The sequence below is a fragment of the Ailuropoda melanoleuca genome, chromosome 15 (assembly GCF_002007445.2).
Source record: "Ailuropoda melanoleuca isolate Jingjing chromosome 15, ASM200744v2, whole genome shotgun sequence".
NCBI classification, from domain to species: Eukaryota; Metazoa; Chordata; class Mammalia; order Carnivora; family Ursidae; genus Ailuropoda; species Ailuropoda melanoleuca.
Window position 1 is genome coordinate 75,561,460 of NC_048232.1, and position 25,980 is coordinate 75,587,439.

Genomic DNA, 25,980 nt, shown 5'->3' on the forward strand with positions numbered 1-25,980 from the left:
TATCCCAATTCCCCACCCCCCTCCCTCTGAAGCCCTCAGATTGTTTCCCAGAATCCATAGTCTCTCATGGTTCATTCCCCCTTCTGTTTACGCCCCCTTCATTCTTCCCTTCCTTCTCCTACTGATCTCCCTGCTATCTCTTATGTTCCATAAATGAGTGAAACCATATGATAATTGTCTTTCTCTGCTTGACTTATTTCACTTAGCATAATCTTCTCCAGTCCCGTCCATGTTGCTGCAAATGTTGGGTAATCGTTCTTTCTGATGGCTGAGTAATATTCCATTGTATATATGGACCACACCTTCCTAATCCAGTCATCTGTTGAAGGGCATCTCGGCTCCTTCCGCAGTTTAGCTATTGTGGACAATGCTGCTATGAACATTGGGGTGCATATGGGCCTTCTCTTCACTACGTCTGTATCTTTAGGGTAAATATGCAGTAGTTGCATTGCTGAATTGCAGTAGTTGATCCAATGGCTGGATCATAGGGTAGCTCAATTTTTAACTTTTTTAAGACCTCCACACTGTTTTCCAAAGTGGCTGTACCAACTTGCATTCCCACCAACAGTGTAGGAGGGATCCCCTTTCTCCACATACTCTCCAACATTTGTTGTTTCTTGACTGGGTGTGGTTTCTAACAACCTTCCCGGAGCAGCTGGAAATGGGTCCGCCACATAGGAGAACTGAGTACAGAATTGTTGGCTTACCTGCGAAATTAACCAGGGACGCTGGTAATTCCTAAAATGGGGTCAATTGTATACATCCAGTAGGTTGAAGTTACTTAGGTTAGAATACCTTGGGTGTGATTTTTCTTCTTTGTAGAACTTTTAACATTACCAAGAAAAAATGCTTTTACATGTTGGTAGGTGTGGTGAGAGTATTGCTTTTGAAATGTTTAACCTGAAGGTTTTCTTCATGTTAATTAGTGAAAATAATGCGGGTTTCTTTTTTTTTTTTTCATCTCTGTACTCATGGCTACCTAATTATTTGACATAATAGAATGTTGCATTTTGCCTTCTCCAATATCAATGAAGGGACCATTGGATACAACCAGCGGAACAGAATCGACACTCTCATGTATCTGCTGGCATACCCACAAAAACCCATGGTGAAAACAAAGACCATTGAGCTGATAGAATTTGAGAAACTGCCAGCAGGACAAAACGCGACGGTGGCCGTGATGAGTTACAGCGGCTACGATATTGAAGATGCCCTGGTTTTAAACAAGGCCTCCTTGGACAGGGGTAAGAGGGTTTTCAGAGCCTGACGCTGGAGGCGGTCTGTGCAGAATTAGGTATGAGGGGGAGCCTGGGTGGCGCAGTCGTTAAGATCTGCCTTCGTCTCAGGGCATGATCCTGGAACGCGTGATCCCGGCGTTCCGGGATCGAGTCCCACATCGGGCTCCTCCGCTGGGAGCCTGCTTCTTCCTCTCCCACTCCCCACCTGTGTTCCCTCTCTCGCTGGCTGTCTCTCTGTCACATAAATAAATAAAAAATCTTAAAAAAAAAAAAAAAGAATTAGGTATGAGGACAATCTGTTAAAAATCCCCTGCTGTCAAAATGGTAATGTCGGTTTCAAGTGATTTTGAATTTTATAACATACAAACAGGAGGCGGGTAGGTTTCGGTGTTGACTTTTTTTATGAATATTACATAGAGGTAATTTATTAACTGAATTACTAAATGTGTTTTTTTTTTCCTTTGTTATTTTACTCTATTGGTGATTTGAGACAGTTCCTCAACAGAAAACATGCAAGAGTTTGTTTATTTCCTAGCAGGAATTCTCGTAAGTGAAATATGGCCTTTGAATCTGTCTAGTTATATGTTCAGCAACAAACTGAAAAGGCAGTAGCAGTATTTCTGTGTTAAAGGGGATTTCTTAAAATGGTATGTCTCAACCCCATAGTGTTCATACCTTTTTGTTAGCAAAACGCTAGAAGTTAAAAACACACAAACACTTAAGAGTTTTTACACAACCCTTTGTCCGTTTTTTGACAGTTTACTTTTGCAAGTCACCACTTCATGGTTTGTACCCGTCACCTGACCTGAAGCCTGACTCCTCTCTTCATAATCTGTTTCTCTTTCTCCTCCCTGGCATACCCACTCTGCCTTCCCCTTCACTCTTTGTAGTTGCTAGGCAGCCATAATAGTACTCCTAGACATGTGTCTTTGGCATTAATGTTGGCTGCACTTAATTTATGCCTCTTTTTTTCCTCCAAATGACAACAGCCATGCTTTAAAACTAGATGTTTTCCTTTCTGATTAACTGGTAACGTTTATGTGGAAATCTGAAGACTTTGTGATATCTGTCAGAAACTGCACAACACAATTTAATGATCTGAGTTTACTGTCCTCCAGCTTTTCAGCTATCACCTGTAAATAAAATGTCCATTTACGCTTAGAGGAAAACACTTCTTGATTTCAGGCAGTTCATATCCCCGTTGCACTCCTGCACGTTGCAGTTAATGGCCATTGTATGGAATTTCAAGATCATGTAATGTTTCCAAAGCAGCTGGCTCTCTGAGCGGAGTTTGTTACGGCCGCACACAATTTACTAGGAGCCACACTAACATCTTCATCTACCGTCCAGATGTAGAAACTGGTTATTTCATCACCTGGTCACCTTTGTATTTTAAAAATTACATTAGAGCACCACGGTTTTATGCAGATATCTACTTTTTCCTGATTTTTAAGCTCCCACTCTCAGATTTCTTGTAAGAGTTCTGCCTTTGGTGGAGAATCGTCAGTGAAGGATTTTACAACCATGCCTTCATCTCATCAGGAGTAGCTGGCGTTTAACCCCGAGCCACTTTCCTATTGCAGTGAACTCTGACGTGGCTCAGTATATCCTGGGGAGATGAGAGAGAAGCCAGCTTAGAATAAGTGCTTGGCCAAAGGAAGAAAAAGGAAAAAAGAAAGAAATGCAGTCTCAGAATCATGGGAGATGATATTTAGTGCTGAAGGGTTGACAGCTCTTCTGGGCAACTCTACAACTGATGAGTCTTCGTGTGGGATTCAGTGCTGGAAGTTCTTGCTCCATCGAAAGGTTTCCTTCTGTTCGTTTTGCTGATCTTTCATAATGTTTATTTAGCTTGTTAGTTGGTGTCCAGACTTTTCCCTCATCCACTAGATAAATGTGATCTAAAAATAGAATCAGAAAAAACTCTGATCTTCAGGGCACAGGCACACGATTTCTCCCCTTAAAATCATTTGATTGCAGCTGCTTCTCATTTTCTTCTCTGGAGAAAAGTTACTCTTTTGTTTCCTTGTTTGGGACTTCCTCTGAATGCCAAAATTAGAAAAAGGAACATTTTTCAGAGCAGGTTAGCAGAGGTGATGCACCAGAAGGATGTGTAGGAAGAATCGTGGCTGATCTGTGGATTTGGCGTTTTACCTCTGCCACCAACTTGCTGGGTGACCTTGGCCATGCCACTTCCCTGGACCTCATTTTGTAGCACTCGTAGCACTCGTAACACCTGTAGATGGAGGGGTAAGCCAGGGTGTCTGGGGACCTTTCCAGTTCCCGTGTTCTGTGGCTCTGGGCTCCAAAAGAATCACAGCGACGCTCCGATTTCTCTCGCCTTCCTCCGGTGTGGCGGGGTATAGTCCGTGCTGACACGTGGTTGTAGAGATGCCAGTGTTTATATGGACAGTGAGGGGGAGCCCTGAGCCAGTTCTTCAGATGATCAGATCGTTATTCGGCCCATCCCGGATTATCCAAATGTAGAAGGTGTTTGGGGGTGCGGGTGTTCACTAACACAAATCTGTGTTTCTCATAGTCCTGTTGGTGGCTCTGGTTTCATTGTAGGCTTCGGGCGTTGCCTTGTATATAAAAATGCTAAATGCACACTGAAGCGCTATACCAATCAGACCTTTGATAAGGTGATGGGGCCCATGTTGGACGCTGCCACAAGGAAACCCATCTGGAGACACGAAATTCTAGATGCGGATGGTATTTGTTCTCCAGGTAAGAGCCTTTTGTAAGAAAGCATTTATAGATATACTTTTTGAAATATAAAAGTTATTCAGCAGTATTTCTGAAAATTTGGTGAACAGAGAAGAAAAAAGATAACAACTTACAAAACCATTTTCTAACTCAGTCAGTATGGTCATTTTTTTTAAGGTGTTTTTTAAATTTTAGCACACAGCAGGGGGAGGGGGAGGGGCAGAGGGAGAGGGAAAGCTTGTCCAGCGGACTCCCTACTGAGCACAGACACCGACACAGCCTTGATCTCATAACCCTGAGATCATGACCTGAGCCGAAGTCAAGAGTTGGACACCCAACTGACTGAGCCACCCATGCGCCCAAGTGTGGTCCTTTTTGATGAATTTCCCTTCCAGTCTGTTTTTCTGTGCATACATTTCTACATAGTAGTGATCCATCCTAGCTATAATTTTTTTCTTAAAATTTTGAATCACAGAAGAGCAACTTTAAGGAATTGTTTAGAATAAGGCCATGTCCCTACTCTGCACTGGCATGTCATCATTTGTGCATTTAGCTTAGACTGACTTTATTTGAATCTTCTTCCTCTAAAAAGTGTGACTCCGTTATAATTACAAACTTTAATGAATTTTGTTGATGCCGCCCGCAGCGTCTTACAGGCCAGTGTAGGAGACTGACATTGACCAAAGGATCACATGTGAACCTATGTCCAATCACAGCCAGGTTAAGGAATCCTACAAAGAGCTATGAGGGCATTTGATGGCAAGAGGATCTGACCTCGGCGGGAAGTAGCCTTCCCTAAGGAAGTGAGCTGAGATCTGGAGGATGAGTGGAGTTCACTAGTGAATAGGGGAGGAGAGTGTGTTCTGAGCAGTGGGAAGGGCTTGTGTGACTATTAAGCTGCAGGACTTGATAGTTAAAACTTCCAAAAGGCCGGTGGGAGTGTGGCTCATGAGGATAGTATAGGGGAGGGTGCTAAGCGTGAATCTAGAGAGAGAAAGGGAGGGGCAGGACCCAGACACAAGGCCTTGCAGCCGTGCTACTATTTTCATTATGATCCTAAAAGCAATGCTACGATCAGATATGCATTTTGAAATGATCATTCTTTTTTTTTTTTTCCAAAGATTTTATTTATTTATTCGACAGAGATAGAGACAGCCAGCAAGAGAGGGAACACAAGCAGGGGGAGTGGGAGAGGAAGAAGCAGGCTCATAGCGGAGGAGCCTGATTGAAATGATCATTCTGATCACAGTGTGGAGAGAAGAATAGAAAGGGGCCGAAACAGGGGAGACCAGCAGAGAGCTCTGGCAGCAGAGCCGGTGATGGGAGCCGCCGTGAGGTGGAGAGACGGGCTGTGTCGGGGAGGATGCTGGGAGGGAAAATCCACAGTACTCGTCGGGGCGGTGCACAGATGGTGAGTCTGCGTCTGCTGTGGCACCCACGGCCACGCGGCGCACGGCTTCCTGTCCTCCTTGCTGCATTTGTTTCTTGCAGAATTTCTTTCTCTCTTAACCTGGGTTGTGTGGCCGGGAACATAGTGCTGTGAAGTACTGTAGTAGTTGGCCTTTGAGCTTATCAGGAAGAGGTGCAAAGAGAGGTTGAGAACAGCAAGAAAATCAAAGAAATGTTTTGATTTCCTCATTGTCCAAGTTAAGTTGGTTGAAATAACTATTAATAAAAGTAAGTGGCCCAGACTTGTTCTAACACTCTAAGAGATCTGTGAAACTGCCACTTATTGGGGCACCTGGTGGCTCAGTCGGTTGAGTGTCTGACCCTTGGTTTTGGCTCAGGTTTGGCTCGTGATCTCAGGATCACGAGATCGAGCCCCACGTCGGGCTCTGCTCAGCACGGAGTCTGCTCAAGATTCTCTCTTTCCCCCTGTCTGCCCTTTCCCCCATTTGCACACGCGTGTACACTCTCTCTCACTAAAATGAATGAATAAATAAAATCTTTTAAAAAATAAAATTGCCACTTACTGACGTGAAGTTTCTATTGTTAGTATGGTCCCCCAAATCATTTCCTGATTTTTTACATGCTGTGTGCTGATCTGATTTTTCACATGGGCTTGCACAATCGTAGACGAGTCCTATTGAACTCTAGCATGCACTGTGTCGGCTGTTTCCTTCCTTGTGTGCATTTTGTGGACCAATCTAATCACCTGGTTGTATGCCCCAATAATGTTCATATTCCACAGAGACAATAACAACTGGGCTATAGTTCCTTTCTCTTTTTCTTAGGTGAGAAGGTGGAAAACAAACAAGTGCTCGTGAATAAGTCCATGCCCACAGTAACTCAGATTCCTCTGGAAGGAAGCAACGTGCCACAGCAGCCCCAGTACAAGGACGTGCCCATCACGTGCGTATTGGTTGTGCCTCGGAAATACATAGGAAGATTCAAAAAAGAGAGAGAGAAGGGCTAGGGGAAATTAGAAGTCATGTCTTGGAGGGTTAGAGAGTAGAAATTGCAATTTGGGATAATGATAGCTGTCATGTGAAGACAGCATGGCATGGAAGAAAAAAACTCGGCTGTGGAATCGTGTAGGCCTTCCAGCCTGGGGCTGAGTTGGGGGTCAGATAGGCAGGGGTTCTAGGTTGAGGGAACAGTGAGGTGAAGGCCCCTTAGGCAGAAGAACACCTGGGTTTGGAGGACCAGCGTACCCTGCTGGGATGAGGTTGTGCAGTACTCGGAAATTCATTCGGTAGAGGGTGATATGATCAGATTTATGCTAAATAAGTAAGTAAGTAAATAAATAAATAAATAAAACGCACTGACCACAGTGTGGCATCACCACCATACTGGACGACAGCTGGGTTTTAGTACTGGTTGTATTGTAGGTTACCTCACATGGATGGCGCACTCAAACTCTTGGGCTCAGTTTGTTCATCTGAACAGTGAAAGAGTCATGCTTGTTAATCTCCAGATGTCCTCTGGGCTCTCAAATATAGTGAAATACGAGACTTCGTGAGATGAGCAGTGGGCCAATGATAGCAGCTGCACTGTGGCATACAAGCAAAACTAAAAGAAGTAACAAGCTACTTAATCTAGCCTGAAACTGAGTTAATTCAGTTCGTGAGGTGGGCCAGGGCGTGACATAGGAGAGCTGGATTCCTGGACGGTGGAAGGCAAATCATTCAACACACAGCTGAGGTCTGCTCTGGGCCAGCCACGGTGCCACTTGTACCGGGGACGCGGAGCTGAAAGAAACCACAGGCCTTGCCTGCAAGGAGCCACATCTAGTTAGCAAAGGCCTACAAACAACACACACAAAAGTACGGGGAATATCATGATCGTCGTGGCTTAATTGAGAATGTTCCCTGTACCAGTTACTGTTCTGGGCATTTTACAGGTGTTAGCTCATTTGTTCTCACACCACCCTCTGAACCAGGCTGTCTTAATGGCCTTGTTTGAAAGACACAGAAACAGGTTAAGTAATTTACCAAGGTCACACAGCTACAAATGGCAGTCAGGATTTGAACTCGCGTGTTTTGGCTTCAGAGCCCAACTCCTGCCCACTGTGCTAGGTGCTGCTTACTGTGGGTGCCATAGATTTGTCTGTGGAGTGGGAGCACAGGGGTAAAGTGGGCCCTCCACTTAGGGGAAGGGTCAGAACCCTTGCACCCAATCCTACAAAACAAAAAGCTGTTTCAGAATGACAGAGGTGGTTATGCTAGCTGGTTTTCTTCCTGTCCTGGAGGAAGAGATCTTTTTTCCTTTTCAAAAGCTTGCCCCTCCTCCTCTTGGGTTCTTCATTTAATCTAGTCTTTTAGGGACGTGACTGTCATTTTCTCTTCTGTCCTTCCATATCTTCAACCAGTTTTCTATCGATTTCCTTCCCTACAGGCTAGAAAGTGTGCTCACATATTTCTTATCTTTAAAAGAAAATGAAACCGTCCTTGGGGCTCTATGATCCTTCCAATCTGCCAGTCTTGCTCTTCAAGCATCCCGTTTCCTTGTCTGCAATAAGGGAGTAGCCGTGTGTGAATAATGTATGTGATGTGGGTTACATTGCCTTATGCCTGCCTCATCATAAGTGTTCAGTAAATGTTAGCCATGTCAGACTAGGACTGTAAAAGGGAAATTGTAACCTTTGAATTTAATGTTGAAAAACAAAAGGCACATTTCAGAGTCCAGAATGGCAATATCAAAACATTCTGTGGTTGACATTAAATAAAATATGGCCTATGAGCAATAGGTTCACAAAGGGCAGTTTGAAAACTGTTTTGGTGACTTCCTCTTAATATTAGCTACAAAGGGGCAACGGATTCATACATCGAAAAAGTGATGATCTCTTCAAATGCTGAAGATGCTTTTCTGATCAAAATGCTGCTGAGACAGACCAGGCGTCCAGAGATTGGAGACAAATTCAGCAGCCGTCATGGGCAAAAAGGTAAATTGTGTCGTTCCTCAACTTGTTTATAAAACTGAAAATAGTATTTATTAACCACATACATGAGAAATGTTGTATGACCTTCCCCTGTTAAGAAAATTTAGTCCGTTGGAAAAATTATTACATTTTATCAAAATTATGCCTGTTTTATCTCTTAGGTTAACCTGTTTATATTTTAATGGCATTGAAAAAATGTACCGCAAGATTGCCTCTCTTTGCCTTTGTTTCATTCTTTTGCAACTGCTCCCCCAGGTTATAATCATGAGTCCATTCTAGATGAGGTACCTACTAAAGTATAGGTAGCTGTTTGAAAAAACAAATAGCAACACCTGTTCTTCATGGAAGGTGCATATTTGCAGTACTGCTTGTTGGGCCGCAGTATCGTGGGATGTCCGCACGAGGAGGTGCCTCTGGGCCCTGTGTGGAGCCGTGAGCCAGTGTGGACCGTGGGTGTCAGGCAGCCAGGCTGAGGTACCGGCCGGCCGGCTGCGGAGTATATTTCAGCCCAGGCCTCCTGACGCCGGTGCAGCGCCCTGCCGGCTGCCCACCGGTCCCTTGCCTGGGTGAGTTTCTCCACCTGATCCCGCTGGTGAGCCCCACTCCTTGCTGGTGGTTGCCGATGAGTTCTCATGCATCCGTGGCTTTGTTTTGTCTTGTTTTTATCTTCAAGAAACAGCACTGTGTCGCTACTGATTAACTCATTTTCAGTAGGGTCCCTTTTAGTGTCTATCTCACGTTTCCGAATGGAACGCTGGCCCCGGAGGTTGAACTGTGTCTGTGTCTGCCATTTAACTAGTTTAAGAGCAGCAAGAGCAGCTAACACTTTCGTGGCACTGACTGCGTGCCTGGCAGTGTTCTCTGTACTTTCCGTATACTGACGCGTTGGCTTCTCGCACGGTCCTGGGAGGTCAGGGCTGTTTTCATCTGCATCTTACAGATGAAGAAGCAGAGGCACAGTGACATGAGTGGCTTGCCCGGTGTCCCCAGTCGGTGGCAGAACTGGTTTTTGAACCCTAGCAGCCTGGCTCCGTGATCACTGGATCACAGACGTTGGTTGTCATGCCCTCTGCTCTCCAACTCTGTGTCTCTTCTTTACTCATAAATTCCAGTGCGATGTCTTCTTGATTTTAATTGATTGGTCAAGATAGTTGCCTGTTATGTTCTTGCTGATTTCAACTTTTATTTGCTCTAAGCAAGTATATAAAATACTACTATTTGTTTAGTCAAATGAATAGAGCCGTAGTTGTCATTCCTTCCATCAATGAAACTGTTCCAGACTAAGATAACTGTTTCATGAAAAGCACCTTTAGTTCAGTTGACAGACACAAGATTATTTTAGCCTGTCTGTTTCTTATTTTTAAAAAATGGATTTTATTCATGTGAATTTGACACTTCTCCTTCATGCGATTCCCTAAGATGCTAACTCTTGATACCGTTTCAGTGTTTGTAAGCATTTCTTGAGAGTCTAATGTTTTCTACTACTTACCAGCGAAAATCAAACTCTCTGTACTGAAACTCTTTCTCCCTCTCTCTGGTCTAAACAATTGCTGAGATGTACTCCTGAGTCACTCTGGGGTAACCCCATAATCTTGTTCACAGCCTCTACTTTCCTTGAGCTGTTCCTGCATAAGGGCAAAGCTTGACACTCTTCTTGTAAAATGTTGGCACTGGGTGTGTTACAAGAGTGCACACTCTAAGAGAAGGTCCCCACTCTGAATCCGTTTATCAACTTCAGATATCCCAAGTTGTCATTTATTCTACCGGAGTGTTGTGCGAAGAGTGGAAGGCTGGCAGACATTTCAGTGATTAGGCACTGTGTCCTAACTCCACGAAACTTGAGGACAGGGATCATGTCGTTAAATTTTCGTGAAGCCTGATAGAGACTTTCTCATGGAGGGTACCTAATAGGTAGTTGATAACGGTTGAAGATATGAATAAATTGAAGGTAGGAAAGTGAGACAGATTGGGTACTCTTGATGGATTGATTTTACTCAGGTTTTCATTTATACATAATATTTGAGTGTGTATGTGTGTAGTGTAGACAAAACAGTACTTTTGAAAATGAGAAACTCACTCGTTAGTAAGCTGCTGTCAATACAGACTTCTACAGGTACAGGTAAAACGTCAGTGGGTCTTTGTGCTCTGACATTTTTTCATACTATTAATATGATAGGGATAATGTTCATTGACAGAGGGGGGTTTCCAGTCTGCAGTGGTCTGAAAGAGCAGATTTTGGAGATCGGTTCAACCTTAGTGGGGCTTGACTTGTACATCTCTCTGAAACAGACAGAAGCCCTCCTGGGCTTAGGTGACCTTTCACTTGTAGTGAGGAGTTTATCTCGCTAGTTTTCGTTTCCAGATGGCTTTTAATCCAAGGATGAAAACCTTCTGATTAGCCTTGATTCCCTTGATACCCCCTTCTCTTACAGCTTCATCAGATTTATTGAAAAGATTGGGGGGAAACGGGCAAACAAAAAATAAGTAGTGTAAGCCTTAAGAGAGTGATGGAAGGAATGATGTAGGACCCGTACCTGAACATTATTTTTGTTTCTTTTAAGTATGGTTTTTTTAATTAAATAATAAATGCACATGGTTTAAAAGGTCAAATAGTACAAAAAGGGGGATTTGAACTGAGAAAAATATCAATCCCTGCCTTTTCTCCAGTTCTGCTTCCCAGAAGCAACTTCTTCTCATTTTTACCTTCGTATTTCAAAATAATATTTTTAAGCAGCTATATAGTCATTCATCCACTTTAGAGATTACCTGTTGATTTTCTGTTATGCTAGGGACTAGCACTTCGCTGCCTTTCTTTCTCACTCCCCACCTCCATTCCCTGCACAGATTCATCATAATTTAGGGTTACTTAATTATTTAAATTGCATTATTGTGACCACATAAATATTGTTCACCCCTAAACCAAGTAGTTGAGTGCATTTTTTCTGTTGCATAACTGTACTTTTTCAGAAGTTAATAATTACCTCGTTTTAAAGATTTGCTTTATTTTCTTATTCCTGTTACCATTCTTCTATACCATCAACAGCCTCTCAACACGATTTCCCACATGATCAATGGTCTGTTAGGGCCATTCCCTGCCCCCCCCCAACCTCCTCTACAGCGCCCCCATTCTTTCTGCTCCCCACACTGCAGTGGTTTTCCTCTGAGCCCCAGCTTTGCAGCCAGTGTGTTCAGAACGGATCCCCACAGGCCACAGGAGCGCAGGGCAGAGCCTGGCTCATCAGAGGCCCCAAACAGCCTCATCTCATGGGCTCCAGAAATATTTTTAAGACTTGGTTAGAAAGTACTCTGTATTAGTTTGCTATAACCAAGTACCACAGACTGAGGGCTTAAACAACAGAAATTTCTTTTCTCACAGTTCTGGGGGCTGAAGTCCAAGGTCAAGGTCGTGGCAGGTTTGGCAGAAGCCCTCTTTCAGTGGCTTGCAGGCAGCCATGTGGTCCCATGAGGTGTGCCCTCACGCAGTCTTTTCTCTGTGCACCTGTACCCTGATGGCTCTCCCTCTTCTTACAAGGACACCAGCCATATTGGATTAGGGCCCACCCTATGACCTCATTTAGCCTTAATATCCTCTTTAAAGACCCTGTCTCCAAATAGGGTCACATTCTGAGGTCTTCTTGGGGTTAGGACTTCAACATAGGAATCTAGGGGTAGGGGACACATTCCGTAAGGCACTCTAGCTCTGCTCAGTGGTAGTCATTTATGAAATTCCCATTTGAGCCTGTTTCTTGGCTTGTCCCATGTCATCCCCAGTCCCCACCCCCTACCACAGTGGAATAGTCTGTTCATTTAATTGCTGAGAAAGGATGCACAAGAGGTAAATTTTGTAAAATTGTGTATGTTTGAACATGTTCTATCCTCCTACTTGATTTATCCTCTGGTTGGTTATAGAATTCTAGATTGAAAAATTCTTTTCTCTAAGGATTCTGATGACATTACTGCATTATCATCTGGATTCCATTTTACATTATTCTTACTGATCTCTGTGTGTGTGTGCGCGTGTGTGTGTGTGTGCGCGTGCACGCACCCTGTTTCACTGTCTTTCCCTTCCTCCCTCTCTCACTTCCTCCCCCCCACCCCCGAAAGCTTTTACTATCTTTCTTCTCTTCTTGGAATTCTGAATTTTCATTCCTTGACCTAGGAAATCAGGTACCTTCTTTTCTGGAAGTTCAAGTTCCTTCCATTTTCGGACATCCTCTTATATTATTTTGTTGATAATTTCCCTTCATCATGTTCCTTGTACCCTCATTGTCCATTTCCTTATCTTCTTGATTTTCTTTGTAGGAGTTTTGATTTTTATTTTCCAGATTTTTTTACCCTATTATATTTTAATTTCTAATTAAAAATTTAAATTTAATTTATAGTCTTTTTTTATAGCCATGAATGTATATTTTTAGTATTATTTTTAGTTTTAGTTTTTTGGGTTTTTTTTCTTTTCAGCTTTCTTCTATTCCTAATTATCTATATTTCTTGAGAGGTTTCTTCCCCTCCTGTGTGTTTTAGGGTCTGATTGTCATTGTTGGGAGCTTTCCTGTAATACCTGGTATACCCATGAACCCTAAAAAGCAATTGGAAGGTTTATGGCCCAGGAATAGAATTTGTTGACACTGGGCCATGACTGTAGGGGGATCAGGCTGCCAGTCAGTTTCTACATAGTAAGATCTTTCTAACTTCTACTGGAAGTTTGGAGTATTTAAGGGACAGTTTTAAGACTCAGCTGACCTTCAGGGATCCAGATAGGGGCAGGGGGCTAGGCCCACTTTTTAGTGCACAGACTTTCATCTAATTCCGCGGTATCAGGCTGGCTGCTCGTGCCACTATCTGCTGTGCTTTCTTGGGTATCGGGGTCACTGTGGCTCAGTTTCTCAAGTAAGGGTTGGGGAAAAAGTAGTTTCCTGGCTGTACAGGGTAGGGAATAGAAAGTCAGGGCTCAACGATTTTTTTTGGGGGGGGACATAAATAGATCTTTATTTTTTTATTATATTATGTTAGTCACCATACAGTACATCCCTGGTTTTTGATGTAAAGTTCGATGATTCATTTGTTGCATATAACACCCAGTGCACCATGCAATACGTGCCCTCCTTACTATGATTTCTTATTCAGACATTTATTTCTACGGATATTAAGTATCTTCTAAGTGTCTAGTACTATTCCAAGCCCTGGTAATAAGCAGTGAACAAAACAGACAAAATTCCAGTCCATGGGGGAGTGACATTCTTGTAGGCAAGAGAGATAATAATACGCTTTGAGATAAAATAAAAGGGGAGAATAGGAAGCATGTGGGGGGAAGGCATGTGGTCAGTAGTTGAAATTTTGGGTACAATTGTGGAGGAACTGCACCTTCTTGAAAAGGTGGCATTGAGAGAAGTAAGGGAGCAGACCCTCCCTGGCCAAAGAGCACTGGAGGCAAAAGGAAGGCCTGGGGGCCAGAGGCCCGACCAAGAGTGATGGAGCTGGAGGACCCTCCGGGGGGCTGCACACCAGGGTGGCTGGAGCAGAGCCAGCAAGCGCTGAGTCGTCAGAGCCACTCTGTGAACTTTGGCTTTTACTCTGAGTAAGATGGACAGCTGCTGGAGGAGTCCGAGCAGATGAGAGAGGTGATGTGACTTACTAAGGCTACAGTGATGAAAACAGATTGGGGGGTAAGGGAGGGGCATGGTCCCAGCCAGATTCTCTTACCGTAACCCAGGCCGGAGTTGGTGGTGAGCGGGAAAAGCATGATGATGGGGAAATAGTGAGAAGGGATCAATCTGGACAAAGTAGCACCCACTGGGATTGCTCATGGCTTGGGGTGACTGAGCTCTACGCCTCATCCCGCTTTTCATCATACTTTGTCTGTTTCCTGAGGTTGGAGGGGGTATGGGGGGCATCAGTGCGCAGCTCTGTGCTTCTCTGCAGGCACTTGGGTTTATCTTCCTCCTTCTGCTAAGCCACTTACTGTTCTTTACTTCTCAGCTTTCCCCTCTATATCATTATCTCTTGCCTATTCTTTTTCTTATAGGTTTATACCTTAATTTTTTTCAAGTCTAGTGTGAGGTTTGGAGAAGGAGTGGAGCTAAGCATAGGTGTTTCAGCGGCCATGTTTACTGGAAACCCCTGTGTCTGCTCGACGCAAGAGTGCTTAGTGTGCTTGGGGTTTTTTACTGCAATTTGTAGAACTAAAGTCAAAATGATTATTATTTCTAGATTAACAAAAGGTGAGAGGAATATTTAGAGCACCAAACTTTTGTGTGCTGACTAGAGCACAGGCTTCTTGGTTTCATTGGCTATGTCAATCATTTCTAATATTGAAAACTAACTTTAAAATATTTAAAGTTCACACACTGAGAATTTTGACCTAAATGTAACAATCATCATAAGTGTAGTCTAGATCCATCTTCCTGGAATAAGAATTCTCTTAGCTTGGGGCGCCTGGGTGGCACAGCGGTTAAGCGTCTGCCTTCGGCTCAGGGTGTGATCCCGGCGTTACGGGATCAAGCCTCACATCAGGCTCCTCTGCTATGAGCCTGCTTCTTCCTCTCCCACTCCCCCTGCTTGTGTTCCCTCTCTCGCTGGCTGTCTCTATCTCTGTCAGATAAATAAAATAAATAAATTCTTAAAAAAAAAAAAAAGAATTCTCTTAGCTTATCTTCGGCAGGTTGCTTTCCACCTTGTGTGTGGCTGGTGAGGGGAGCCCCTGCTGCTTTCCAAGGCAGCCTGCTCTATGGTGGCACCGTTGTGATGGCTCTGTGGAGCCTGAGCGCACTTCTCTCTAGCGTGCACCCGCCGTCCCGCCCTGTTCCGGGTGGCTCCTGAATGGACACCTTCCCCTTGTCTTCATGGCTGCCCTCTGTGCAGCATTTAAAGAAGGCCTTCAGGTTGGGAAAAAGTAGAACAAAGAGGTAGACGTCTTGAGCCCTAACCAAATGAGCTGTTTCATCTCTTTATGCCTTGGTCTCTTGTCTTTGAAATGGGGACAGTTTCCTAGTTGTCACTGGGATTAAAGGAACTGGTATGAGTGAAGCAGTGAACCCCGTGTCTGGTGCACAGCCAGCAGCTGGTAAAGGCAAGCTGCTGCCGTTAGTTCCGTCCCAGGTCCCTTGCAGACCAGGCAGGAAAGGAAGGCTTGGAGCCTGGGTGAGTTGGAGGCGGGCGGGTCCTGTGAAATGGGTGGGCAAGTCAGCGGGGCTTGTTGAACAACAGGAACAGAGAGGAAGGAGGCCCTGTGCCTGGTTTTAAGCTTGGTAAGGGAGGACAGCAGTCACAGAGCAGCTTTGTCTCATTGAACTTAAGGTGACAGAGGATCATCTCAAGTGCGTATGTCATTAACTCGTTCGTTGATTGAGCTTTCACCGTGTCCCAGGCAGGCACTGTTCTAGACACTGGAAACGCAGTGGTAAACGGGACTGACGGGGTCTCTCCTCTCCTGGAATTGGTGTTCTCCTGGGGGAAGAAACAGAAGAAAAGTAAACGAAAATATGAATGTGATCATTTAAGATAGTATTAAGCACTGTGAATGGAAGATGATGTGAAAGAGTGACTGGTTTGGGGGTGAGGGGGTGCGCTTTAAACCGATGACCATTAACAGTCTCATGGAGGAAGTGACATTGGAAGGATGAGAAGGAGCCAGCCAAGCAGAAGTCTGGAACAATTAAGTCCAGGAGCCCTGAGGCATGAGTGAGCTTGGTATATTCAAGGGACAGAATAAAGGCCTTTCTGGCTGGTGCAGCCCAGAAGAGCGGAGTGCTCTGGGTGAGAGAAGTGGGAGGGGCACATCCCGCAGGAACTTGTTCCTCACATGCTGGGAGCCCGTAGGGCTATTGGGTGATGAGTCGAAGACAGGCACAAGATCAAACTTCCAGTCTAAGAGAGCCGCCTGGATGCCTGTGGAGAGTGGATTGGAGGGGAGTGAGGAGGGAAGCAGGGCGACCATCCGGTGGTCCAGGCAGAGCGGATAGTGGCGTGTGCTGTGGAGGAGCACTGCAAGAATGGGGGGAAGGGATGCCCTTGGGGTGTGCTCTGGAGGTCCTGCGGTGGCTGAGGTGTTGGGGAAGGAGGGGCAGGAGCTGAAGGCGAGGGTGAGGCCTGAGCTGCCGCTGCTGCTGTTCATCACGCAGCGGGGGCCTGGGAAGGAGATGCTGGGAGTTAGGCAGGGGACTGGGGCCTCCGGCCGAGGGCCCCGGGAGACTTCAAGTGAAGATGTTGGGTGGGCACTTGGACATAGAGTCTAGAGCTCCAGGGAGGGGCTGAGGCTGCAGATAAAGTGTGGATGTCATGAGCATCTAAATTTACAGCGTTTTTTACCGTCTGCATTATTAATAAGCTACAAGCATTTTCATTCCATCCTTAACCTTTACGGTCTAATTGGTATTGCTACTCCTACTCTGTAGAACCAGAACGTTGAGGCTCAGAGAGGTGATGAGTGGCTTGCCCACTATAGCTCAATGCTGCCAGAGCCAGGATTCGAACCCAGGTTTTTTATCTGAGTGCATTTCCCATTCTGTTAAATCTGGTTAAAGGTGATTATTGTCTGTTCTGATATCCCATTGTCACTCTGCCCCCAGATTGGCATATTCCGAGGGAATCCCCCTTTGGGAGAAACAACCTTTTCTTGAAACTGAAACCTAATATTTCTTACATCTTTTTGGTATCTCCTCCTTAAGGTGGTCCTTTTCTCAAAATTCGCCTTCTCGGATAAGCAGGTTTACACGGCTCACCTCTGCCACCAGTCTGGAGTAAATACTAATCCCCGCACACTTTGTTCCAGAAATACCTGCCAAACCCCCATACTAACACATACTACTAACATATAGCTGTGTTTGTCAGGAATCCCTTCCCTTCTAGAATCAACTCATTGCAACGGTCCCCGTTCCCTTCCTTAGTCAGTCCTCTGGCCAAGCTTTCATGGCCTTGATTAAAATTCTATCAAGAATTTGAACAGATATTGAAAGGAAGAAAATTGTTGAGACCTCACCTTTGACCATCCTCCTGATCCCTCTGGCTGGCTGGGATAGTTAGGGCCCTGGGGGACAGTGAGGACAGTGAGCTGGTTTGGAACATTCACGTGCAGCAGACATAGCTGTTGGCATCTTCAAGGAACCGTACGACACAGCCCTTAGTGTGGGGCCCGAAGAGGAACTGCTTCCAGCCTGGGAGAGCTGGATGTTGGCAAGTGGGACGTGAAGGGATGGAGAAGGCAGTCCCCAGCCTCAGCCATGCTCTCTGTGGTTGTCATGCAATGAGCTGACAAAGTTCTCTAGTGCTGGGAGTCTTCAGGGTATGTGGGTCACTCCATGCGTGATTCCTGCAGTGATTTGGTTCTCTTCTGGCCCAGACACTTGCCAGAGGAAGAGCAGTGTTAGCTGAACTTTGTTTTCACGCTCGGAAGGCAGGATTGTCTGGAAATAGTATTTGGTCCTTCGTAGCGTCACCTGCAAGTGGACACATACGTAGGCTCTGTGAGAAAATGTAAAGATTGTTTTGATTTAATGTATCTTTATGCCCATCTCTTTTTTCCTCTTGCACAGAAAGCATTGTATTTGTTATCTTCGATGTTCAGAAAGCAGTGTGGCCCTGCAGTTTGCCAGACTGTCATCCTTTGCTAGTGGTTTACTTTGACGAAGCTGTTGTGAGCAAGGATTCTTTCAGGGCTTCTTAAAATACCATCTCCAGTAATTAGAGGGGACTTCAGAATCTAGTTTCACAGAACATGAGTGTCTGTCCTGCTCAAGCCTGATCAGCTCAAAGGTGGTGGGTCATGAGTAGCTGAGGGAAACAAACGTGGAGTGGAGGCTCCCCGGCCGCAGTTCTGTGCCGGGTGTCTGTCGTACCAGCTCAGGAGGCAGACGGAAGAGGACAGAGCGGGTGGTGAACTGGAGCAGGAGCCTAGCGCCAAGTCGTGGGGAGCCCGCATCCGTGCTGGCGACCAGTGGCAGTGAGGTCACTGGTCGGAGAAGGCCCGTTGAAGAATCAGCAGGTGCTGTTACAACTGTGACAGCCTCGTAAGCAGCATCACCTGCTGGGACCTCGGGAGTGGAGGAACGCTAAGCAGAGAACCAAGTGTGGAGGAAGAAGGAAATAATTGACGAAGACGAGGGTATCGCCTCCCACCTTCGCTCACAGCACACTTTAGATAAGGGCTTTCCAGTAGTCTTCTAGTGAGAAAGTCACAAAATTTGAATGAAGTACAGCCCTTCTTTGGGTCTTTGTGAGGCCGGTAGGTATCTCATCCGTAAATGCCACTGAGTCCGCTCCCCCCAGAAGAGCTGGGCCTTGAATCCAGAATCTCTAGAGCGGTTCATCCTTTAGTAGAATGCAAAATACTTCCATACACTGGAGTTGTGGAAGTTAGTTGTGTTTGTTTACAAAGGAAGGAAAGTTTGGTTTTGTGTGTTTTCATCTCAGCTGGTGAGAAGTATTTAAACCCTGAAGTCTTGTTCTCTTTTCCAAGTGTTTTAGACTTCTAGGTACCTTAGAAGGACTTCTGCGACAGGGGCACAGTGATGCTGCATGGGGGAAAATAGAACAGAACATGGGTGTAGAATGTTCTTTATGTTTTCTCTTCATATTTTTCATCAGTTCATACATGGAGTTGAACATAGGAAAAGACATTCACATATAATGTGATGGGAGTTGTGTTGGAAACAAGACTTTTTATTAAAATCAAAATTACGTATTTAAGTCTCTCGAGCTTTGGTGTAAGTTCTATATGAAGGGAACTTGTCAAAGGCAAACATTTTTATCTTGAGCCTTGCTTTTTCTGATGGTTATTTCATTTATGAGGATGAGCAGATTTCCTACTCTTTTTTAAAAAAGAAATTTTTAACAGAAATTATCTGTCAGCCTAAGGAGTTCCCAAAAGTTTCCTTTCAGTGTGCAGACAAACCAAATTATTATATTTCCAGATTTCCTCCTACTTTTGCTGCCATTCACAACGAGGGAGGAAAAAGTGGACTCCTTTGATGTGGGGGGAAAAGAAAGCAATATATCACTTCCCTGAAAGAACATTTCTCAGTCTCTCATGTGAAAAAGGATTAGCACCTCCAACAAAGGTCCTGTAGATCACAGAATCGGGCAGCAATACCAAATAGTACTCCTAAGGAGAGGAAAAACTGTATTTGAGCAAGAGTGTTTGTCCTGGCAAACAGAAGCTTTTTAATAACTGCAAATCTGAGATAAAGGCCTATGGTCCTCGGAGTCTCCCCGTAAATCCTCAGCCAGCCAGTTTAAACAGAGCGAAGCCGACTTTTGTTTTAAAATAGTAGTCTTGTCAAAATACAGTGTTTTCGGGGACTGGCTCTGAGTATCTGTGGTTCATAAGGATCACGTATTTACGGGTAAAATCGTTTGGAAGATTCTTCTTGGACCCTCTCCTGTCAATGGCAGTTGGTTAGGAGGTGGCTTGCTTCTATTTTGCATTAATAAAAGTTATTCCAAAGCAAAACAAGTTGCTGAATTAATGTATTAAGATTTTGGTTGAGTGTTTGTTAGAAGAAAAGAAAACCGACCCTGACTTCCCAGCACATTACCGAATCCTTACACGGTTGTTGTGAAGCGGCTGTGGGAAGTAAAAAAATGCCGATTCTTGTGTGGCAGAAGAGCTGAGAGGAAAGGTCGTTTGTTCAGCTAGCTTTGGTTAAAAACGTTGCTTTATCCAGGTGTTCCTGTATTTCCTTTTTCTGGACTCTGTTTTCTAAAATTGAGAGCATAAAAAGGCTCAGATTGAAAATAATAATCACACTAATAGCACCTTGTACACATGTGGCACTTGAGGCGCCTGCAGTCCGCTCCGCTCGCCTGAAGCTTCAAAGTCTGCGTGTCTTTGGCTCCCTACTTTGCTTGATCCTGCTTGAATGAAAGATCCGAAGTGGGAGGGGAGAAGGGGGCCGATGGAGCCCTGGGGATGGGGGGGGGGATGCCAAGTGACCCTTCAGAATTTTGGTCCAAAAACAAATTCTGGGAACTCTTTAATGTGAGAAATCAGGATTATTTTGTCCACATGGACTCCTTAATTGTAAGAAGATTTTTATTTAATTTACTTTTTTAAGAACAAATTTTGGTCTTCAGTAGCTAGCTAGTAACCCTCTGACCTTTCAGTAAATACCCAACGAAAGCTTTGAAATCAGGGTGTTTAGTGTTTTATGGCCCAGAATAAAAATCTCCAATTCTGTTTCCAAATAGTGTAGCCTCAACACATTTTATTAAGCTCTTGACACATTCAGCCGTGTGTATTTTGTAAAGTTCCTATGGTTATTGTTCTACAATAGCTGCTTCCAGAAGCATTGTAAGGGTTTCAATTAATCAGCCCTTTGTGTGCTTCAGACTATGCAAATTTATCACATCAAACCATTCAACTGCTCATGGGAAAGCCGTGTAAAAACTGTATTGTCTTCTAGCGCCTCCTCTCATTTAGAGTGATGTTTTAATAAGAAAGCTAATCAAGTTTTCTTATGCATTATTTATCTGTTAACATGTAAGGAAGAGCCGAATTAAAATTATGTCAACCGGGATATGTCAAGAGATGTGGTAGATCTGGAAGTGATTCAACGGCAAAACAAAGCTCATATGATTCAACAGTTTTTGTCTCCTCCCTTCCCCCTGGGGATTATTTAAGGTGCTGGTGTGAAAAATAAAAGAAGGTTAATTCAATAACTGGAAAGGAGGAAGGGGAAGAAAGGAGGCACCACCTGTGTTAGCCTTCACGTTTTGATTTAGAGATTTACATTTCTGAGTATAGAAAGGCTTATCGAGATGAGTTCATTCAAAGCAAAAACATTTCTTCCTGATACAAACAGCCAAACTGGAAAGCATTCCCGCTGCTTACTCCCACCACTCACCCCTGCTTTCATCACTTAGTCAGCTCTCTGGCCCTAGAAGTCTGCAGCACAGGCCCTGTGAGTTGTAAAGTTAGTCGGGGACACCGTCCCGCTAATGTGAGATGATCTGAACGGCCTGCCCGAGTGAGCTTTTCGGCCTCTTCATCCAGTTAGTGCAACTGCCGCCGCTCCTTCTATTCATTAAGCTGGTCTCCTCTGCTTTGCTAGTTTGCTTCCTGCTGAGAGTAATTAGGTTTCTTATATAATAATAATTCCTTGTATTTAGGTGCCGCCTTTCTCTAAGGACCTTAAAGTACCTCTCAGACATTAGCTCATCTGTTCTTCTAACACAATTGCCTCATGAGATAGGTGCTAATTATTCCCATTACAAAGACCAAACAACTAAGGCTCACCAGAAAGGGGTGCTTTCCCCCCCAGAGTTGCAGAATATCACTTGAACAGCAGAGTCCGATTAAGGTCACCTGATTCCTTGATGGCCTGCCTTAGTTAGATCTGAGAGTCCAGGTGGGTGATGAGCCCTTTGCAGAGGGAACCCCCCCAACCCGTGAACCTCATTAACACCCAGCATGGCCAAGTGGTCACTCCTTCACTAAACACCAACACTTTTCTTCCACTGTGACCGATAGAGAAAAATCACAGCAGCATTTCACCCTTCGTTAGTGTAGAGACTGTTCACTGAGCAGGATAAATAGCCTTGTGTCAGGGGTAAGTACCTGCAGAAGATCATTTAGCCCCCATTAGTAGTATTTCAGCAGAACTCACTGCCCAATCTGCTCTGTCATTTAGAGCATTCGAAGGTGGCACGCTGAATTGTATCAGTGTTTTCGTTTTCGGTATTCAGTCATTTTAATCAGCACAGGACACCTGTCAAGTGGAGTTGGGTCCGGAGGCTTTCCCTGCCCCACCTGCAGGGCAGTTCTTGTCCCACGGCAGGTGCTTGGTAACTGAAGGAATGGACTCTCTCTCCTCACCCAGAAAACGAAGAGACCCAGCACAGATCGGCCTCAGAGCGCTACACTTAATCCAGCAGTGGTTATACAGAGAGGGTAGACTTGCTAAGTAAAAATTACAGCAATTAAAAAGTGAAGCAGAGCGGGATACTCAGATGAGACCGGCTATTGACAAAATAGAAAACCCTTTGCTAGTCGGTGCTCAGTACACTGAGGTCCCATCAAAGGCAGCTCTTGAATTAAAGATTTCAGTACAGTTTTCTTCTGCCAGTTGCTACTGCTTTTCCTGTCTTGACATGGTACTAGAATGCTTTCGTTTTCCCTTTTTTTTTAACCTTCTTTTAATTTTTTCTATTTGAATTAAGATAGGTCCATTACACTAAAACTAGTTAAAAAAAAAAAAAGCCAAAAGACTTGTGAACAAGTCATTTGCTGTTTATAATCAGAAAGACTTTCTAAGAATGATTCATTAGAATAACTGAACTTTCACTGGGGAAACCTATTCTTAAAATGATTTATATGTTGTTCCTTGAGGCCACGGAAATAGAAATAACAAATTGGCGTAAGATGCTCCAGTGTCTAGAGTGTGACACAGAGAGAACTGTGACAGTGGGTCCCCAGATGTGCCTTTCCTGTGTGGCTTGGCGGTCAGACTTGTGGCTTTAGACCCCCTAAATTCTTCACCTTTACAGTTTGAAATTAATATTGATGTTAATGGGATAATATATTATCTGTTGGGTATCTGTGGAACCATTCTGCTCGTTCCGTGTTCTGGTTTCTCCTTATTACCTATTTTCATTTCTTAAAAGGTCTGTAGTGTAGCCTGAGGTCTAATTCCTGGTTGGCCCCTGTGAGTCTGTGACATGTTCTGGGGCCTGTTCAACTGGTGTATTTGCATTTTGCTGCCAGGAGGTTGTGCTATAAACAATGGGGTTGAGACACCAGCATGAGCCAGGGGATGAAATTTTATTTTAAAATCTGAAATGCTGTGTAAGCATTTAAGGTATGAATCGGTAATTGTTTCAATAACAGCTTCCATTAGATATGGTTTATTTGTAGTCCATCCTCTTTTCAAGGATCCAGGGGAGTGTTAACACACTGGAGCGGACTGCATATCATTTACATTTTTAAACCAGCATTAAGGGAAAGTGACCATAACTTTTGAGAGTTCTAAATCTTGGGAGAGCTTTTACGCCTCCATCCTTAGAGAAAACAGTTTTAATTTTTCATGTGAAAATAAGAAAAGAAACCTTCCTTTACTTTGATGAAGGACTTGAGTGATTCTGAAACCAAGAAATACCTTTTTAAAAAAGAAAAGTCTGGTCCAAGGACCAAGAGCTCTCGTCTCCCCCCCCCCACCCCGATGAATTCCGTAAAATACAGACTTTTAAAAATCATCTGTCTCATTTGAGATTCAAGATCATCAAATTCTGTCTAAATATTTTGTTTTAACTTCTAAGCTCATTATGGCTTCTTTGTGTTAACGTGTATTAGAATCTGTCAGCTATGACTGGTCTCATAAGCACAGCCAGCGGAGCAGAATAAGTTAATTATTTACTTGTGTCACCAGTGCTCTTCATCTAATGAAATGCACAGCTGTGTTAGATCTGCAGTTGGATGTGTAGCTCCCATTGTTCCGCGAGTCAGCAGAGGGTAGAAGCCCCAGTGATGGAGAGCCCTCCGTTCTTTCTGCTGTTCTGGCTTTCTGTGTCGATTTCATGGATCTTTTATCATTCACTTTCACACAAAACAAACAACACAGGGCTGTCTGCTATGGGAACCATCTTGGCATATAAAAGGGTTTTCAGAGCCTAAAGTAATTTTAAGTTAGCTAAGATTTAATTTTTGGCTTACAGGTGCCCTTGGTTCGGATGTGGCCAAAGCAGTTCCTATAATGGAATGAAAAATTCCCAAAGTTACTCGTCTGTATTTTTAAATGCAGTGTCAAAAAGGGGCCGGTAGAATTACTTCCCAAAAAGGAAACCACACTACAATTTTAATCAGATTTCAAGCAAAGTTATTAGAGATTCAGATTTCAGGGGAAGGAGCCTTGCTTTCATTTTAATAGCAAAGTGAAGTTGGCCTGATTAAATGTGTCAACGAAAACTAAAAATACAAGATGCAAATCCCCTCTCTCCTTCCCCTCCCCCCATGGCAGTGTTCCCTGCCACCCCCCCAGCTTCCGTACCCCCTGCTTCTCACTCCCACCTTCTCGAGTTGGAGGGCAGACGCCAGCTTCCCCCTGTGAACCGCTGCTGAAGGGTGCCGAGGTCTTCCTTTGGTTTTGTTTTTAAGGGATCTAGCCAAACCCTCCACCTTCTCCCCAGCCAAAGTGACATTCTGTCCAGAACACGTCCCAGGACCGGCCTCTGCAGGAATTGCCATTTTTAACATTTTGTTCACTGCTACACAATGTTGTTGTCGGTGCACCTAGATTTACAATTTGATCTCTTTCAGAGACGATTTCCCAGTAGCCCGAGTGTTTGTCAGATAATTTCAGTGTGGACAAGATGGATTTTGGGAGGGAAGAAAGAAAGGGTCACACACTCAGCTTGATTTAAATTCTAAGACATTGTAGTTGAATTTGAAATAAACTGAACTGAGTTTCTGTGCTTCATGTAGGAAAGCATACGTTCTTCATAATAAACAGTACAATTTCAACCAAAAAGCCAGTTAAAGTACCTACGTGCTCTAGAATTCAACACCACAGACCTAATTACCATATCATTGGCAGCCACTGGAAATCAGAGTGTTAATAACCAATACTGAAATAAGCAAGGGGCTTTCTTTTTCTTTAGACTGTAGCTCTTGGCGATTATAACACATCACAAAAATTTTATTTTAAAATAATTTGAGTGATTATGTAGAAATCAAGCTGAGGAATGAAACATTTCTGGGAGAGCAGTTTCTTCTCAGTAGATACAGACGGTTGATAACTTTATATTCAAGGGAAAAAGAATTTTGTCTTTGTAGATAGAAAAGGATGTTATTTCTTTGTCCAATGCCACTGTACATTAGTTTTCCAATTTTAAATTATGTACATTGGGGTTAACAGTCTAAATTATGCCCCATCCCTCCTACCAAGAAAAAGAAATCAGAGGAATTAAAACCAATTTAAGCAACAAAATCCCCTACAGGTTGGAGTAATATGAAGAGTTAGAAAATACAGTTAATTTAAGAGACAGTAGCGTCCCTAGAGCTGGTAGGTTTTTGTTTTGTTCAGTTTCCATTCTTAGACTTCTGCTTCTAATTCTAATCTTTTTTTCCCAAGAATAATTTGGCATTTAATTTTCTTGTTCAATTTTACAACTTCACTCAAAGATCACTTTTCTAACGTGCCGTCAGCTATGAGAATTAGAATTCCATAGGGCAGTTTACGCTCAGCCAGGGAAGCCCTGGCAAAAGCTGGCCAGGCAGCCAGTGCTCTGGTCGCCCTGTTAGCACACCAGCCACACACGAAGAGTTGTCGTCACACTTGTTTGAAACCACAATGAAAACACACCTGTCATTCAGGTGGTTCTGTGTTTGATTGATAGAGGAGTCCGAGCCCTGGCGAAGAGCAAAACTGCCGCGGACTGGAAGCTTCAGGGCCCATGGTGGGGCCGAGGCCCAGCGAAGGCGCTGCTCGTGGGTCTCCGTGGCAGGAGAGGTTAGGCGAGCAGCCTGACGGCACCGTCGTGCATCATGCCAGCAGCCTGGTCCGCAGGCTGCTGTGGGTCTCTGCAAGGACAGCCGTTTTCAGATGGTTTCTCTAGCAGGATTGTTGGAAATTGCTTTTGTTATTACCATTGGTAGAGACCATGGAGAGAGAGAGAGAGAGAGCAGGGGGCAGATTCCAACTGAGTCCTGTAGTCTTCCTTTCTGCCGAC

The 25,980-nt window shown here is 44.2% G+C and overlaps 1 protein-coding gene across 2 annotated transcripts in view; it reads left to right on the forward strand.

Moving 5' to 3' along the window:
- POLR3B (RNA polymerase III subunit B) overlaps nucleotides 1-25,980 on the forward strand; it is a 106,765-nt gene that overhangs the window by 67,474 nt on the left and 13,311 nt on the right. For both annotated transcript variants that reach the window (XM_002927641.4, XM_034643431.1), the window contains 4 exons: nucleotides 1,035-1,244; nucleotides 3,807-3,965; nucleotides 6,179-6,296; nucleotides 8,186-8,328. In XM_002927641.4, coding sequence (XP_002927687.1) covers nucleotides 1,035-1,244; nucleotides 3,807-3,965; nucleotides 6,179-6,296; nucleotides 8,186-8,328 — 630 coding nt within the window. The remainder of the gene's footprint in view (nucleotides 1-1,034; nucleotides 1,245-3,806; nucleotides 3,966-6,178; nucleotides 6,297-8,185; nucleotides 8,329-25,980) is intronic.